At 42.7% G+C, this 17,518-nt stretch overlaps 1 protein-coding gene across 3 annotated transcripts in view; it reads right to left on the bottom strand.

Annotated features, from left to right (window-relative positions):
• exoc6b (exocyst complex component 6B) overlaps window positions 1-17,518 on the bottom strand; it is a 58,720-nt gene that overhangs the window by 24,244 nt on the left and 16,958 nt on the right. For 2 of the 3 annotated variants that reach the window (XM_056442299.1, XM_056442301.1), the window contains exons 9-19: window positions 14,084-14,167; window positions 13,799-13,845; window positions 12,479-12,599; window positions 12,313-12,384; window positions 11,290-11,387; window positions 10,467-10,572; window positions 9,335-9,444; window positions 5,794-5,905; window positions 5,259-5,393; window positions 4,981-5,169; window positions 4,050-4,079 (exon numbers count right to left, since the gene is read on the bottom strand). In XM_056442299.1, coding sequence (XP_056298274.1) covers window positions 4,050-4,079; window positions 4,981-5,169; window positions 5,259-5,393; window positions 5,794-5,905; window positions 9,335-9,444; window positions 10,467-10,572; window positions 11,290-11,387; window positions 12,313-12,384; window positions 12,479-12,599; window positions 13,799-13,845; window positions 14,084-14,167 — 1,104 coding nt within the window. The remainder of the gene's footprint in view (window positions 1-4,049; window positions 4,080-4,980; window positions 5,170-5,258; window positions 5,394-5,793; window positions 5,906-9,334; window positions 9,445-10,466; window positions 10,573-11,289; window positions 11,388-12,312; window positions 12,385-12,478; window positions 12,600-13,798; window positions 13,846-14,083; window positions 14,168-17,518) is intronic. The other variant, XM_056442300.1, reaches the window with a different exon arrangement.

Genomic DNA, 17,518 nt, shown 5'->3' with positions numbered 1-17,518 from the left:
GATTGAGCGTGTGTGTGTGTGTGTGTGTGTGTCCAGCAGAAGGTCTTGACCTCGGCGTCTGCATTCCAACAGAGTGACGGGAGCAGATGAAAATGAGGTAAAAGCTTGTGAGAGTTCAACCGGAGGTGTGTGTGTGTGGGGGGAGAGGGGAAGAAAGATGAACGGGGAATGAGAAAGAGAGAGGGGAGAAGGGGAGAGAGGGGGAGAGAGAGAGGGGGGATAGGGGGAGAGAGAAAGGAGGAGAGAGAGGGGGAGAGAGAGAAAGATGGAGGGGGAATGAGAAAGAGGGGGAGAAAGAGGGGGAGAGAGAGAGAGAGATGGAGAGGGGGAGAAAGATGGAGAAATAGAGAGAGGGAGAGAAGGAAGGAGAGAGAGAGAGAGAGAGAGAGAGGGAGAGAGAGAGGGAGAGAGAGAGGGCGTCTGGTTCACACAGCATCATGTCGTTAGTATAGTTGTGTTTTGTGCTTCAGGTGTCGGTTTGAATCCGTTAGAAGCGTTTAGTTCATATAACAAAGCAAACGAAGACATTATTATTCCTGTAAATTGTTTTCTGAGAAACCGTCGAAAACGTTTCCCGGAAAACACAAAAGTAAATATGAAGTAACGATCGTGTTTTCAGTGACGCTTCAATATAATAATAAGTCATTAAAATGAAGATCAACAGCAGAAAGATCGTAGAGCGGCTCAAGAGGCCACACACACACACACACACACACACACACACACACACACACACACACACACACACACACACACACACACACACACACACACACACACACACACACACACACACACACACACACACACACACACACACACACACACACACACACACACACACACACCAATTATCAGAGGGTGAGATTGAGTGTGGAATAGGCTAATTCTATTTACCTGCTGACACACACACAAACACACACACACACATACCTACTGACAGACACACAGACACACCCATACAGACACAGACACGCACAAACACAGACACACACACAATACACACACAGATACACACACGCGCGGTGTCTCGGAGTTCAAGACGGGCGGACTGGGAACCATTAGCCCGAGGCCACAAAGGAGGGAGGAAGAGTAAACATGGAAGGAAGGAAAGGAAAAGGAGAAATACAAGAGATGGAAAAAAGAGAGGGAAGGTGAGAAAAGGAGAAGAAAAGAGAACTTTGTTGAGGAAAGGTGAGGAAAGGAAGGAAGGGAAAGTAAAAAAAAAAAAAGGAAACCAATGTAGAAGAGAAGGAAGGTAAGGAAAGGAAATGAATTGAAAGGAAAGGTGTAAAAAGGAAAGGAAAGAAGAGAAGTGAAAGGGGAAGGAAGGAGATGAATGGAAAGATAAACCGAGGCAAGGTGGGGAAAGGAAAGAGCGAGGAAAGTAAACGGAATGAGTAGCGAGGAAAGGAAGTAAAATTAAAAAGGAAAAGAGAAGATGAGAAAACGGCGGAAAGAAAAGAGATAGAACAGAGAAGAGAGGCGAGGAATGGAAAGGGAGAGAGAAGATAGGCGAGGAAAGGAAAGCGAAGAGGAAAGGAAAGAATGTTTGAGAGGTGAAGGAAAAAGGGGAATTTAAAAAATGTAATGACAGGAAAGGAGGAGCGAGGAAAGGAAAGTAGAAAAGAGAATATAAAGAAAGTAGAGGACACAACGGACAGAAACGTTAGGGAAGGAAAGGAGGTGAAGACGAGTAGAAGGGGGAGGGGGAGGAATGTACGAGGGTATTGGTGGATTGGAGGACAGCATTTTATAATTAAAAAATATTTATTTATTTTATTTGGAGAAATATTTTTATTTGCACATATTTTAAGTAAATAAATCCACAACATTATTATTTATATAGGTGGATTGGAGGACAGTATTTTGTTTACTTTATTATAGATTATTTTATTTTATATTTTATTTGGAGAAATATTATTTTTATAAGTTGATTTGAGGACAGCATTATATATACTTTTTATTATTTAAAAAATATTCCGATTTATTTAATTTATTTGGAGAAATATTTTATTTGTTATTAATATTATTATAGATAGATTGGAGGATAGTATTTTATTTACTTTATTATTTAATAAATATTTGTGTTTCTTTATTTTATTTGGAGAAATATTATATTATTATTAGATGTGGATTTGGATGACAGCAATTTATTTACTTGTTATTATTTAATAAATATATATTTATTAACTATTTTTATTTCATTTGCACATAATTTAAGTGGATAAAAGAGTGAAATAAAAGCTATATTTTAAGTAAATAAATTAACACACGTCGCTTTCACAACAAACTCCCCGATAGTCGGAGGAGAAATGTGTTCGGCCATCTTTGTTCCGATCCAGCTGAACTCAATGTAGCGAGAGAAGAAATGTGATTGTGGTTAAAAAAAAAGGAGAAAGAGAAAGAAAAGAAGGAGGGATGCGGTCTTTCCCATTTTAAACACGCTGTATTTTCAGAGTAAATTAATCCGCCTGCGTGTGGTCGACCTCGCCGCAGCGGGACGTCCCGACCAATCAGGTGCCGCCGCGCCGCCATCGATGATTACGCCTTATTTACAAATGCAAATAATAGCCCCCCACCCCCCCAAACACACACACACCTCCCACATTGTTTTTGGGGTGGAAGGGGCGGGGGGGGGGGGCGCTCCTGTCTGAATCCACTGATTCACGACTCCTGGAAGGGATTGGACACGGCGTGTAATGAGCTCCCGGTTCCTCCAGGAACCCGTCAGTCAACAGGAACGGCGAGGCGAAGTGCAGCCAAGAGTCAAGGCTCATGGCAACAATAGATAGATAGATAGATATATACTTTATTAATCCCCAAGGGGAAATTTGTCTATATATATATAGATCTGTCTATATATACATATATATTTATATGACATCCCGGAGCTCAATCATCTTCTGAGTGAACCTGAAGACTTTCACGGGTCCGAAAGATGTGAATCTACTTAAATTCACACGGTTCACCTCCAAATCACCTTTAAAAAAAAGAGGGGGCTGGAGGGAGGGGGGGTGGCGGGTCTTGTGGGCCGATCACAGTCTGCAGCATTATGGAAGGTATTTGTTCCTGTCACTCAGGAACCACCACAAAAATGAAGTCTGGATTTATTTTTATTCCCCCGGTGCATTTTTGTGTCTTTGAATGTAACCTTGAAACACACAAACACACACACATACATGCAGAGACACACACACAAGTTTGGTCTGACAGATACCAGGGTTGGATATTATATTTAGTGTGAAGTACGGAAGCCCTGAGAGGCCAAAAAAGAGAGATGAAATAATTATCGTGTTCATTATCGTATATATTATCGTATATATTAACTTGTACATTATCGTGAACATTATCGTGTACATTATCGTGTACATTATCTTGAACATTATCGTGTTCATTATCGTATACATCGTATATATTATCTTGTACATTATCGTGTACATTATCTTGAACATTATCGTGTTCATTATCGTATACATCGTATATATTATCTTGTACATTATCGTATACATTATCTTGAACATTATCGTAAACATTATCGTGTTCATTATCGTATACATTATCTTGTACATTATCGTGTACATTATCGTATACATTATCTTGTACATTATCGTGTACATTATCGTATACATTATCGTGTACATTATCGTGTACATTATCGTATACATTATCGTGTACATTATCGTGTACATTATCGTGAACATTATCGTGTACATTATCATATACATTATCGTGTACATTATCGTATACATTATCGTGTACATTATCGTGTACATTATCGTATACATTATCGTGTACATTATCGTATACATTATCGTGTACATTATCATGAGCATTATGAAGTTCATTATCGCGTACATTATCGTGAACATTATCGTGGTATTTCCCTCTGTGGTAAGGGAAAAACATGCATCTCTCCCGCGTCGCATGCTGGTTTTGGTATCACGCTTTTTTTTTAGGGGGCCACCGCTTGCAGGTTAACAAGGTCAGTCGGGAGGAGGGGGGATCTGCACACGTCACTCCGTTACCATGACAACCAAGATACTCACCGGTAAGGTAGCGTGTTCTACCGGCGTTCCCTACGGTGAGAAACATACACCGGGGGGGCATTTATTTTTTGGTAGGGGGAGAAATAGGAAAAGAATAAAAATAAAAGAAACTTCAGGAGTGTGACGGCCATGAGAATCGGAACTCTGAGGTCCCGCCTCCTTTATCGGTATTATTAGCTCCTCTCAGAAGAAATGTGAGCCCGTTGAGCTTCCTCAGCACTCGCCTGCTCCCAACCGGTTACATTAAGAACGAACACACACACACACACACACACACCTGCAGGAATGTTGCTGCGTCACTAAAACCGTAAGATGCGCAACATCTACGATTCTGTTTTATACGTTCACGCAAAACGTAAGAAATGTTTTTCTTTCTCTTGTTAAAGTATTTTTTTTACTCCCTTCAACGTTATCTGACTTTTATATGATCGGCTCTTATTTCAGGGGGGGGGGGGGGGGTCATACCACCCAGATTTTTTAGATCCATAGCATCTGATCTACTTAGGAGGCCCCCACACTAAGTGTGTATGTGTGTGTGTGTGTTAAAGTGTGTGTGACGGGGTCATGTCCGGGGCTCGTGGGGGTGTAGCAGAAGCTTCTTAGAAGTGCTGGATAACACTTAGCTCGACCACCTTGTGTGTGTGTGGCCTCGTGACCCGCTTCGACCAAATCATCTTAAAGCTAACCCTCGTGTGTGTGTGCTGTAAGTTTAATGAGAACTCGCCATGTGCTTTTACACTGCAGTGGGAGCTGGGATCATGTGTGATTTGGACAGTGGGACTTCAGTCCTTAGAAATAGTTCCACGGTTCCGTGCAGAACGATCCGGAGAGTCATTTAAAACATGTATGGGCATGAAAATCTTCATTTTCCCACAATGCAACTCTTACGATAAGTTACCATTATAGTGTGTGTGTGTGTGTGTGTACTAACGGGCAGGTTGGTGAACACGCTGAAGGTGCTCTTCAGGAAAGCGATCAGGTCAAGCAGGTAGTCGCTGGCCTCCGGAGTCCCGCCTCCCGGCACCGGCGCCATCCAATCGTAATCCGCCAGCTGCAGGAACTGATCGATCTTGGCGTTGATGTTGGTGTAGATCTCAGACTCGGCCGCGTGGCGAGCGTCCTGCGCGGGCGATCGGAGAGTGAGACGCCGCGGACTCAAAGCGAATCATAAACAGGGTTAAAAGGCGTGAACAGAGCGTGGCGGCGTACCTTGAAGGTGGAGGTCCCGTACAGTTTGGTGGCGTTGGCCGAGTCGGGCGGCACGTTGGTGATGTTGGAGATGAACTCCTCCAGGAAGTGGCAGCTCAGCTCCAGGTGGGTGGTGTTTATGATCACCTGCACCAACTGGAGGATGCAAAACATCAAACTTCAGGGCCGTTTAGGGGCAGAATGAATACATTTAGACTATAAAATCGGTGTAACGACACAAATTGGTGTTTTTGGTTTTTGCGTCACAAGCCGCAGGTTGATCATTCGTCTTTAAAACTTATTATATTGATTATCAGCCCAATTAATGTGCCCGTGAATTAATGGTGTTTTGGTGGAAGATAAAGTTAAGAGATAAAGTCTGTTTTCTTCGTGATACTAAATGTGCTGGAAAAAGGTCGAGAATGACCGATCTGAGCATGTTGCGCAACAACATGAGCTCGTTTCCCTCAGAGAGAGATTATTACAAGCAGACACACACACACACACACACACACACACACACACACACACACACACACACACACACACAGTGTACCTCTGCCAGCCCCACATTCTTCTTCTTAATGGCGTACTGCAGACAGTGGCTGAGGGTTCTGGTCAGCAGCAGATTGGTGGACTTGCGGATCATATCATCGACCTCCGTGGAGCTGAGGACACACACACACACACACACACACACACACACACACAGCGGGCCAGACAATGAGTGACTGTGCAGAAGTGAAAGCTGCTGCGTCTCAACGCCAGCACAAACACTTTAAACCGAATTTCTCAAAGTCTGCGGAAGAAAAAAAAAAAATAACTCTTCCATTTGGAAAAAGCCAAAACGTCGGCCATCTCCGACGAGGAACATCACCGCGGTGCGAGCTGCCGCCTCATTGGACGTTTAAACGCCACGGCTCAAACATAATTAACCCGAGTGGCAATTTAAGAGATTTAGAAAAAAAGTCCCACGGAAACATCCAAAAGGCCTTACTCGTAAAAAATGATCCAGAAATACGATTTTCCTATTTGCCTCGTGTCCCGGCATTAGCCTCCCCCCCCCCCCCCAGACTTTAAATAGTCATAAAATTACCACCTCTGCACCGCCAGCGGGATGTTAACTGTGGAACGAGCTCAAATTTCCTGTTAAAGCAAATGTTTGACTGATCAGACCCACTTACGTAACAGACAGAACCTCCGACACGAGGCCTGAAACCTGGGTGAAGGAACCCTGAAGGATTTCCATGGTATACGGACACACACACACACACACACACACACGGGTACTCAACACACAGACAGCTAATCAGACTCACTTACATAACAGAAAGAAGGTCTGAGACGTGGGCCATGTTATGGTGAAGGAACCCAGAAGGGTTCTCATGGGGGGACCGACACACACACACACACACACACACACGCACAGACGGAGATAATCAGAAAAAAAGAAGAAGAAGAAGAAAAAGGCTCTCCTCTCTTCCCGGATGATGAAGAGGAATTCTGTGTTTCGAGTTGCGTGTGTTCGATTCCAAGAGACCCTGTGGGTAACAAACACATTCCAACCAAAATCAGTAAATTATCTGAGGCTGGAATTCAACCTAAGAAAACACACACACACACACACACACACAGAGACATACACACACACACACACACAGTGTCGCCGGAGGGAGAGCGGGCCGCTGGAATCGCAAACTCACTTTGTGTCCAAAAAAGCTGAAGAAGAAGAATCCTAAAAACGTTCCGACGATTTAGAGCAAAGAGGAGTGTGTGTTGGAGGGGGGGGGGGGAGAGAAAATTCCTCCGCAGAAGTGCAGAGTGGACAAAAACGGTGTGTGGAGAGAGTGGCAAGAAGTCAATGTATGCTAGTGAACTCTGCAAGCACACACACACACACACACACATACAGACACACACACTGCAGACTTAGGATTTCATTATATTTATCCTGCCATCAAGTCGCAATAAATACACTCGTCGGTTGGTGTGTGTGTGTGTGTGTGTGTTGCATTAACACACATCAGAATCCCTGCATCTTTTTATTCTGAATATATAGTAGATTACTTAGTATTATTACGTATATGTTGTACTGTAAATATCGCAGTCATCAAGTTAACGTTGAATATTGAGCGTTGGAAAAGAAAGTTCTTTGTCGTAAAGTCCTGGACGAGGTCAAACACTGAGTGGGCGTTGTTCCAGAAGGAGGTCAAAGGGTCGCGGTGCGGCCCTCTGTGCATGTCCGGCTCTTTAAAACCACGAGGTGTACTTAAAAACAAGATGTGTGCGTGCGTGTGGTTTTAAGTGTGTGTGATATGCTCACCCTCGCTTGCTTTTTCCACTCAAAAATCAGAATCGAGAACCCGGGGTGAGGGTCAGAGTTCAGAGGGATCAATGACCATCATCCTCCGGATCCCCGGGCGCGTCCGTTTGATGGCGGGCAGGAAGGCGTGCCGGCGGCGGCGCAGTAACCGGATAGCGGCAAGGCGTGTGCGGCCGCCGCAAAGAAGAAATCAAGCCGGTTCAAATAGCCGGAGTCGTTACTCTGATTGAGGAGAGAGAGCGTTCAGGACGACGGTTTCAGAGTGTGTGGTGTACTTGTTTTTAGTGCAACGTGAGGTCCTACACACAGTTTGTTTCTTTTCATCTGGTTTTTTTCTTCTTTCTACGATACCAATTTCCTTCCCTTTGATCAGACAAATCTTTCCCCCAATCACTCCTCCACCTCTTCCTCCTCTCTTCCGCCGGTCGCAGTTTGTGCTGTACTTATTTTTTGTAAAACGTGAGGTCCTATACACAGTTTCTATCAGTTCATTTCACTTTTTTTTCTTCTTTCATTTATCCTAATTACTTTCCTTTCGTCAGACAACTCTTTCCCCCAATCACTCCTCCTCCTCCTCCTCTTCCTCTTCTGCCAGTCACGGTTTTAGAGTGTGTGGTGTACCTGTTTTTAGTGCAACGTGAGGTCCTATACACAATTTGTATCAGTTCATTTCATCTCTCTTTTTTCTTCTTTCATTTATCATAATTCCTTCCCTTTGATCAGACAACTCTTTCCCCCAATCACTCCTCCACCTCCTCTTCCTCTGGTCACGGATCAACGGTACCCACCCCCCCCCCCCCCCCCCAGATCCCAGACCCCGGGATGGGGGAACAGACACACTCGTACACACAGATGGCTCCACGCTGAAACAAACAAACACGGGACGCCCGAGGAGCAACGAGGCTGTCGAACATGCGGTCGCTGGATACGAATACACTCAAAGAGAGGAAGGGAATACAAAAATAAATAAAAAATAAGCCGCAGGAGCCCCGGGGGTAGGACCGAGAATACGAGTTTAAAAACCCACCGACCGAAAAGCCTGACACTAATAACACGGCATCGGACTGACGGGTTCACTAAGTGTTTGGTTGGTTTTTTTTTTAAACTAAAAGCTCAACATCTGCAGTTTGAGTTTCGTGCTTGTGTGTGTGTGTGTGGCTGAATCCCTCTGGACAGCGGAAGTTGATTCCTGATTGCTCGTCTCCGCCGAAAGAAAAGTGGCCGCATTGTTTTAGTTCATTCTTCCATCGACCGTCCCACACACACACACACACACACACACACACACACACACACACACACACACACACACACACACACACACACACACACACACACACACACACACACACACACACACACACACACACACACACACACACACACACACACACACACACACACACACACACACACACACACACACAGTTCCTGACTAACCTCGACAGAACGCGGACAGAAGCTGGACTTGATTGCCGAGTTGTGGTCGTGCGGCACGAATGTAATGAGACAAAGATCTCTGGCCAGAGAGGAATGAGAGAGAGGGAGAGAGAGAGAGACAATGGCAGAAAGCGATGGAAAAAATAATAATATTTTTTGGGGGAGGAAAGTATGTGTTATGGTGCTCGTGGGCAAATGCCCACTACAAGAGTTGAATTCCCGGACTGGTTTGAGTTGGCACTGGTATTCAGAATTATAATTCTAGTGTTGAATTGTGGGAGGAGACAAAAAGAAAGAATAAAATAAAAGAGGAGGGTAAGAGGGCGCGAGGTACCTGAGGTGGAGGTCCTCAGAGTATTTCAGGCAGGCGTAGATGAACTCTTTGAGCTGGCAGTAAACTTTTGGCACAAACTCGGAGAAGGGAAGCTTCTTGGGGAACGGGAGCTGGAGGGAAACAAAACAAAATAATTGATTCAGTGACATTCCATGACATGTCTGGTCATATCATGACTTTTGTAATTTCATGAGATTTTGTGAATTTCAGAACTTTTTTTGTTGATTTCCTTAAGTTTTGTTAATTTGATGAAATTTGTTGTAAATTTCATGATTTTATTTTCTTCATGCTATTGTTTTTGTAAATTTATTTCATGATATTTGTTGATTCAATGAAAGAAAGAAATTGCATGAATTTTTTTATTTCATGATATTTCTGTTAATTTTATATTTTGTTAATTTTAATGGATTTTATTAATTTCATGATTAATTTGAATTTCATGAATTATTTTAAATTGTGTTCATTTCATTTCTTTTATTTTTAATTTCATTTTATATTTTCATTTCATGACTTTTTTGTATTTCCTGCAAATGTTTGTTCATTTCATGAAAATGTTTACATTTCCACACACAAATTATTTCATGAAATTTTAATTTTAGGATTTTTGAAAATGTCATGAAAAAAAGTAAATTTCATGAAATCTTGTAAATTCGTGATTTTTTTATTTTATGACTTTTTATTTCATTTTATGATATTTTAATTTCATGATTTTTTTTAAATTAATGGACAAAAAGTAAATTTCATGAAATCTTTTGTTAATTTCATGATTTTTTTTTCTTATTTTATGATTATTTTAAATTTCATGATTTTTTTTACATTTCATGCCAAAAAAAAGTGGTTGATTTCATGACATGTTTTTGTTAATTTCATGATTTCTTTTTTTTCCTGGAAAAATAAATTTCATGATTTGTTTTACTTGACATTTTAATTTCAGGATTTTTTTGAAATTTCATGAAAAACAAATATTATTTCATGACCTTTTTATATTTTCATGACGTGATTTGTTCATGTTCATTTTAAGACCTTTTTGTTTCATTTTTTTTGTGCGGACGACGTTGACGAAACTAAAGCGACCGCTCGGCGGTGTTTTCCTCTCCTTTACGTGTTGCTCGTTGGTTCTCTCCGTCTCTACCTTGTCCAGGTCGGGGTCCTGCATGGGGAACTGGGAGGTGTAGTGCTTGTACTCGTCTTCTGTGGAGACCGGGATGGGGCTGAAGTTGTCCTGGTCCAACACCTGCCTGGAGACAGGAGACAGACAAATACACCTCTGGTTTCACACTCTGATGAATCACCGAGATGCCACCAGTCTCTCTCTCTCACACACACACACACACTCAATCATCCCGTTGGGGGTCATTGTGATGCTCGAGGTTTTCTTAACCCCCCCCCCCCCCTCTTCTTGTTGGCGCTCCAGAGTTCGGACGTTCCAACGTTCCATCGAGAGGCCGTGAACCGGAGAGCGCTCCCTCTCCAACAATACAACACAACATTCCTGTGGCTTCCCCAGTGTGTGTGTGTGTGTAAGTGTGTGTGTGTGTGTGAGAAATAGAGAGAGAGAGAGAGAGTGTGTGTGTGTCTGTGTTTGTTTGTCCGTTCTCACTTCAAGTCCCTCCGGTGTCATTGGACAAAAGCGATGGTGAAACAATGGCATGTGGACCAAAACACACACACACACACGTAAGGGCACTGCCCATTCTGGAGGGTAGAGAATGTTCCGGACGTTTGCTTTAAAACACTTCCTCCCTCTGGATGATCGTTAAAAAAAAAACTTCAAAAACAACGACATTTCCCACAAACCAACAGGGGTGTGTGAGAGTGTACATGTGTGTGTGTGTGTGTGTGTGACCCTTATGACCTTTACTACTGGAAAGGGGAAGGTCAGTGTTGCTACTGAAAAACAAAACCGATCCCCTAAACATGTCACCCTCCTCCTCCTCCTCCCCCCCCCCCAGTACCTGAAGGTGGCGTTCCACCTCTTGAGCAGGATCTCTCCGTACTGCTCCCGCATCTCCAGCAGCATGTCGAACAGCTGCGACACCAGGAAGCCGAAGCCCTGCAGGGGGGAGAAGACACAGAATTATAAAAACAATAAACAAGCTTAAACAATCATTTGAACTTGTACCCAAAATTACATTTTGTTCATTATGTTTTACATGTTTTTGGAAAAGTTAATTACTTTACATTTCTCTCTCACAGGGAGAACTACAGCAGGTCCAAAACATTTGTCATCAAATTTTTTGTTCATTTCATGACTTAAAAAATAAGAAGTTCATTTCATGACATTTGTCATTTTTGTAAATTTTATATAATTTGTCATTTTCGTTTCATTTCATGACTTTAAAAAGAAAAATATTGGTTAATTTCATGACGTTTTTGTTTATTTGTTCATTTTATGACATTTTTTAAATTGTTTTGTTCATTTTATGACTTTTTTCTTTTAATACATTTTATTCATTTCATGACTTAAAAAAAAAAAATGTTAATTTCATGACGTTTAAAAAAAAAAAATTCATTTCATTTCATGTTTTGTCAAACATTATTAATTATATTTTCATTTCTCTCTCACAGGGAAAACTACAGGAAGTCCAAAACGACTCTTAAAATAAAACACACACACACACACACGGTGGATTCAGCCATTCAGCGGCACCTCATCACTTCATCGTGGACGACTTCGGGGCATCGCTTCCCCTCCGTCATCTCTCTCTAACCCACATCCCCTTTATCTCCCCTCCCTCCATCCCTCCATCCCTCCATCCTCTCATCCATCACACCCAATCCATCCCGGGTTACTTCATCCAGTGGCGAGCACGTGGACAGATGATGAACTGATACTTCTAAGAACCGGTCCAATCGAGGGAGAAAGAAAGTCGTTCAGGGGTCCATTTCTCTTTCTTTTTTTCTTTCTTTTTTCTTTCTCCAAAAAAACGAAAACTGCGAGAACCCCAAAGTGGAAAGGACGAGTCCGGCAAACGTACCTGCAGCGTATCGGCGAACAGCACGATGAGGTTCTTGAGGTCCAGCACCAGGTCGGGGTTGTCACAGTACGACTGAGGAGACAGGTGCGAGGGTTTAATGCCCCACAAGTGGTTGCCGTGGTTACTTGATAACGGGTAATTGGGGGCGTGGCCCCGGCGTCCTTACGCAGTGCGTCCGCAGGGCGGCGATGAGTTTGGACAGCGCCAACTCCCAGAGCTCCTCCACATAGGCCCGGTTGACCAACCCCTGGGTGGTGTGAAGGACGTGGTCCTCCACCACGAAGAAGCTGGACAAAATATGTTTTTATTATATATTCTTTGCATGTTTTGTTATTATTTTGTATTTAAAAAAAGATTATTGTGTAAATACATTTATTTTTATTTTTTAATTATTTTTTTATGTGTAAATGCATCAAAAAACAAGTTTTTTTTGGTGTTAGTTTTGTTATTATTTTGTTTTTTAAAAAATGTCATGTGTAGATAACTTTAAAAAAACAAGTTTGTTTTGCTAGTTTTGTTCTTATTTTGTTTAAAAAAGAAAATTGTTGTGTAAATTAAAAAATGTAAAAGAAAGGTTTGAGAATAAAATGAGGTTTGAGTTTGTGAAAGACAAAACAATGGAAACAGACACGGGGATGGCATTTCCCCAAACTTCAAAATGGGAAAAACAGACCTGGGGGGTGTGTACACCATTGTGTGTGTGTGTGTGTGTGTGTGTGTGTCCAGTGTTTATAGAAGCGTCTGCTCCAGTCAGACAGTAGGAATAACAGCAATAAGCCAACCGCCATCACACACACTCTATCAACGGGTGTGTGTGTGTGTGTGTGCGCGATGGAGAGAATTGGATGGAGTGATAGATGAGAGGAAAAGTATAAGGAGGTAAGGGCTAAGTGAGTGTGGTAGAGAGAGAGGAAAAAGGAAGAGAAGAGTGAAGATGAAAAGATGTCAAATGTTCAGAAGTCACTCAAACGAAATGAAACGAGGTCTCTGGAGGCTCGACCTCTCTCTCTCTCTCTCATGTCTCTCTCTTAAGTCTCTCTCTCTCTCCTCTCTCTCTCTCATGTCTCTCTCATGTATCTTTCTCTCTCTCTCATGTCTCTCTCATGTATCTTTCTCTCTCTCTCATGTCTCTCTCATGTATCTTTCTCTCTCACATGTCTCTCTCTCCTTTCTCTCATGTCTCTCTCTCTCTCATGTCTCTTTCTCTCTCATATGTCTCTCTCTCATGTCTCTCTCTCTCTCATATGTCTCTCTCATATGTCTCTTTCTCTCTCTCATGTCTTTCTCTCTCATATGTCTCTTTCTCTCTCTCATGTCTCTCTCTCTCTCTCTCTCTCATATGTCTCTTTCTCTCTCTCATGTCTCTCTCTCTCTCTCTCATATGTCTCTTTCTCATGTCTCTCTCTCTCATGTCTCTCTCTCTCTCATGTCTCTCTCTCTCTCTCATAATTAAACCCTGTGCAGACGGACTGACGGAGGCTCTTACCCCACAATCTGATTGAAGTAGCGCTGGTACCCCTCCAGAGTCTCATGCTGGACACGGGAAAGGACACAAACACAAAACAACACACAACACAAAAAGACACAAAATACACACACAAAAAACACACGAGGGAGGAGAATTAAATTAAGAGCATAAACACTTTCATTTGTTCAGTATTCTCAATGACGATGACAGAAGTTATAGATGAAGGAGTGTGTGTGTGTGTGGAAGGGGGGGGGTGTAGTTAGGAGTGAACACACACACACACACACACACAGTGGGTCGTACCATGTTAGAGTGGGGCTGCAGCACGAGGCGAGCTTGTTTCCTCCTCTGCTTTCTGTAGTAGTTCTCAAACACATCACGCAAACCCTAAAGACACAGATTACAGGAAGGGGGGGGGAGTGGGGGTTAGGGAAGCCAAATGGCTCAACGTGACAGAAAAGACAAACATAGCTAGAAATTCGGACGGTATTTTTTTGTCATATTTTTCCTTATTGATGTTGTTTATTTTGTTATTGACAACCTGATGACCAAATATATATATATATATATATACACGTTACACAGTATTTATACTACTTTCACGGATATAAAAACACAAAACTGCAGTATTCTTCTTTTTTTGCCTACTATTTTAAGAAATAATAAAGCATTAAAACGTTATTAAAAACATTTGGATTTCACTTAATTTATGTATATTTTATTTATTTTTTAATATGACTTTTAAACAGCTGATAACCTTTAACAGAATATTGTTCTATATTATGTTCCATATTTTCTTATAATAAACTTTCCCATTAAAAAAAAACATTAAAAAGTCATTAAAAAGATATACATTCTTTGACTTTAAATTATATTTAACTGAAGATAAAAAGCCACCAAAAAAACACCTGAACAAAACCAGAGAATATTATGAAATTGGAAATGAAAAAGAAAATAAATCAATAATTTAGAAGATCCTTATTCCTTCATTCAGGTTATTTATTTTGTGTATAATTATAATTTCCACTCCATAAAGACTCAATAAATCCTTTGATGTTGTTCTCGTTGACCTTGAATGACCTTGAAGGACGTCCCATGTTCTCTGAGCTCTTTACACTGAACTGGAGAACATGTGGCGGACCCAGTGCATGATGGGAAAGTTTAGATAAGGTCATGTTCGCGTGTGTGTGTGTGTGTGTGTGTGATGGAGGAAGTGTCTTTTGATGAGCGCCACCGGCTCAGACATCAAAAACTCTCTTTCTGAACTCTTATCTTTTCATTACACAGAAGCTCTCTCTCTCTATCTCTCTCTTATCTCGCCCTGTGCTGCGTGGGAGAACTGAGGCCCCCGTGTCTGGGACCCGGACCAGGACCAGGAGCCCTCAATGAGCTCAGAGATAAGAGGCAGATAAGGCGGTCCCTTTACCCCCAAACCAGACCAGAACAGATCAGACCAGAACAGACCGGACCGGACCAGAACAGACCAGACCACCAGCCGGGCTCTGGAAGTCACATGACACGTAGATGTGTGTGTGGTGAGCTATGACATCGTTAAGGCCCAAAAAACCTGTTAAGATGAGTTTAAGCTGCACTACTACCACTCTGCTTTCATTTAAAAAGAGTATATATATATATATATATTTATTTATATTATATATTTCATAGTGCTGCACTCCCATGAAGTCAGAGGACTAATTTAAAGAGGAACTGAGCAAGAGAACCTCATTTACACCTTAGTGGAGGCAAATCTCCCCAAAAAACATGGAATACTACATTTCCCACAATGCAACATGTCATTCAACATGCAGACAACAATAAACTCTCATCAAACGTCAACTCTATTGATGTTTCTAAGCATTGGACATGGATAGACCAAAGACAATGTAGACAAACAAAGTGGGTGTGTGTGTACGTGTGTGTGTGTGTGTGTATGTGTGTGTGTGTCAAAGGGGGTTCTAAAGGCTGGAAAAATGGTGGACTTTATAAACTTGGAAACAAAAAAAGCAGGGATGGGATGTCGAGAGAAGAAAGGGGGAGTGTTGGGGGGATGGAGGGATGGAAAATAAAACAAAATAATTTAAAAAGAGACGTGGAGAACGGGTCTTGATTGCAAACAGGGTCCCACATGCAGGTCTACTAGAAAAATAAATGAAGCCGTTACACGCTGCGCGAGAGAGCACACGCCATGCTCATGTGTGTGTGTGTGTGTGTGTGTGTGTGTGTGTGTGTGTGTGTGTGTGAAGGACTTTCCAGTCGATCTTCTTGCCCAGTACCAGCGAACTTGTTCTTTTCAAATGTTGAATCCACCTCTCTGCCCAATGACCTGTCACTCAAACACAGTGTGTGTGTGTGTGTGTGTGTGTGAGTGTGTGTGTGAGAGTGTGTGTGTGTGTGTGTGACCTCCGAGGTGAAGAGGTCAGACCTTTCAACACCTTGCCGAGACTAAACACACTTCTCCTCCTCCTCCATCTCTCGTCTGTCACTCTCTCTTTCCTTATCCATGTTTCCTCCCCCTCTCTCCTTCTCTCTAATCTCCCTCCCTGTGTTGTTTCACCCTTGTCTTCCTGTTTTTGCCCTCTCTAACCTCCCTGTGACCCTCCCTCCTTCCTTCCTTTCCTCCCCCCTCTCCTCTCTGCCTAATCGCTCTCTCTCCCTCTCTCCCTCTCTCCCTCCCTCTCCCTCTCTCCCTCTCTCCCTCCCTCCCTCCCTCTCTCTCTCATCTCGACCACTTGTTCATCATTTACATTAAAACATTAAAGGATCAGATGTTTATATTGCTAAATCCCGCCCCCTATGACATTTGTTTTCACCCCTTTCCTCTCCCCTCGTCTCCTCCTCCTCTATCGTTTTACCTCGCTCGCCCAATCGCTCTTCAATTATTCCCCTCCTCTCGCCCCCTTTACCCTTTCTCTAACCTCACTCCTTTCCTCCCTCCCTCGCTCCCTCTTACTCGTTCATTTTCTCCTTCTCCTCAAAGTTCATGAACTTCCTGTCCCCCTGCCAGATGTGCACACACACACACACAGACCCACACCCCCCTTTGGTCGCGTTGGCCCGGTCACAGCCCCTAAAAGACACACACACAAACACCCACACCCCCCAAATGTGCAGCTAACCCAGCCGTGGCCCAGTCAACACCTCCACTCATGTCGCTTTCGCTCTAAACACAGACACACACACACACACACAGATAGACATACACACATTTTTAAACTGACGTATCTTAATTACTCAAAAGATAAAAGGGACTAAAAATGGCAGCCATCTTTTTGAAGTTTGTGTGTGTTGATGCGGTGACACTCGGGCCTGGCTTCACTCCAACCAGGTGTGTGTGTGTGTGTGTGTGTGTGTGTGTGTGTGTCCGATGGAAAACAAAAAACTCAAGCTTTCCAGAGGTCGGGGAGGAGGAGGGAGGGTTTCCCAAACTGAATAAATACCGAACATTAACACACACACACAAACTGACACACACACAGACACACACACACACACACACAGTATCGGCTCCGACAGAGAAATGAGGTTCAGCACCGCGGACAGCGCCACATTTTCTACGTTCCTCTCAGCACATTCAGACTATTCATAGAAACCAAGTCACATTAATATATATAAATACATATAATATATATAATTATATGTATATATATTAGGGCTGTGAAACGATTAACGATGTGTCTGCGCGCATCACGGCGTCGCTCTGCCGCGCATGCCGAGAAGCCGCCACCCTGTTATAATGGT

The sequence above is a fragment of the Pseudoliparis swirei genome, chromosome 21, assembly GCF_029220125.1.
Source record: "Pseudoliparis swirei isolate HS2019 ecotype Mariana Trench chromosome 21, NWPU_hadal_v1, whole genome shotgun sequence".
In the NCBI taxonomy this organism is placed as follows: Eukaryota; Metazoa; Chordata; class Actinopteri; order Perciformes; family Liparidae; genus Pseudoliparis; species Pseudoliparis swirei.
Note: the sequence above shows the minus strand (reverse complement) of the source record. Positions and strands in the feature narration are given on the sequence as shown.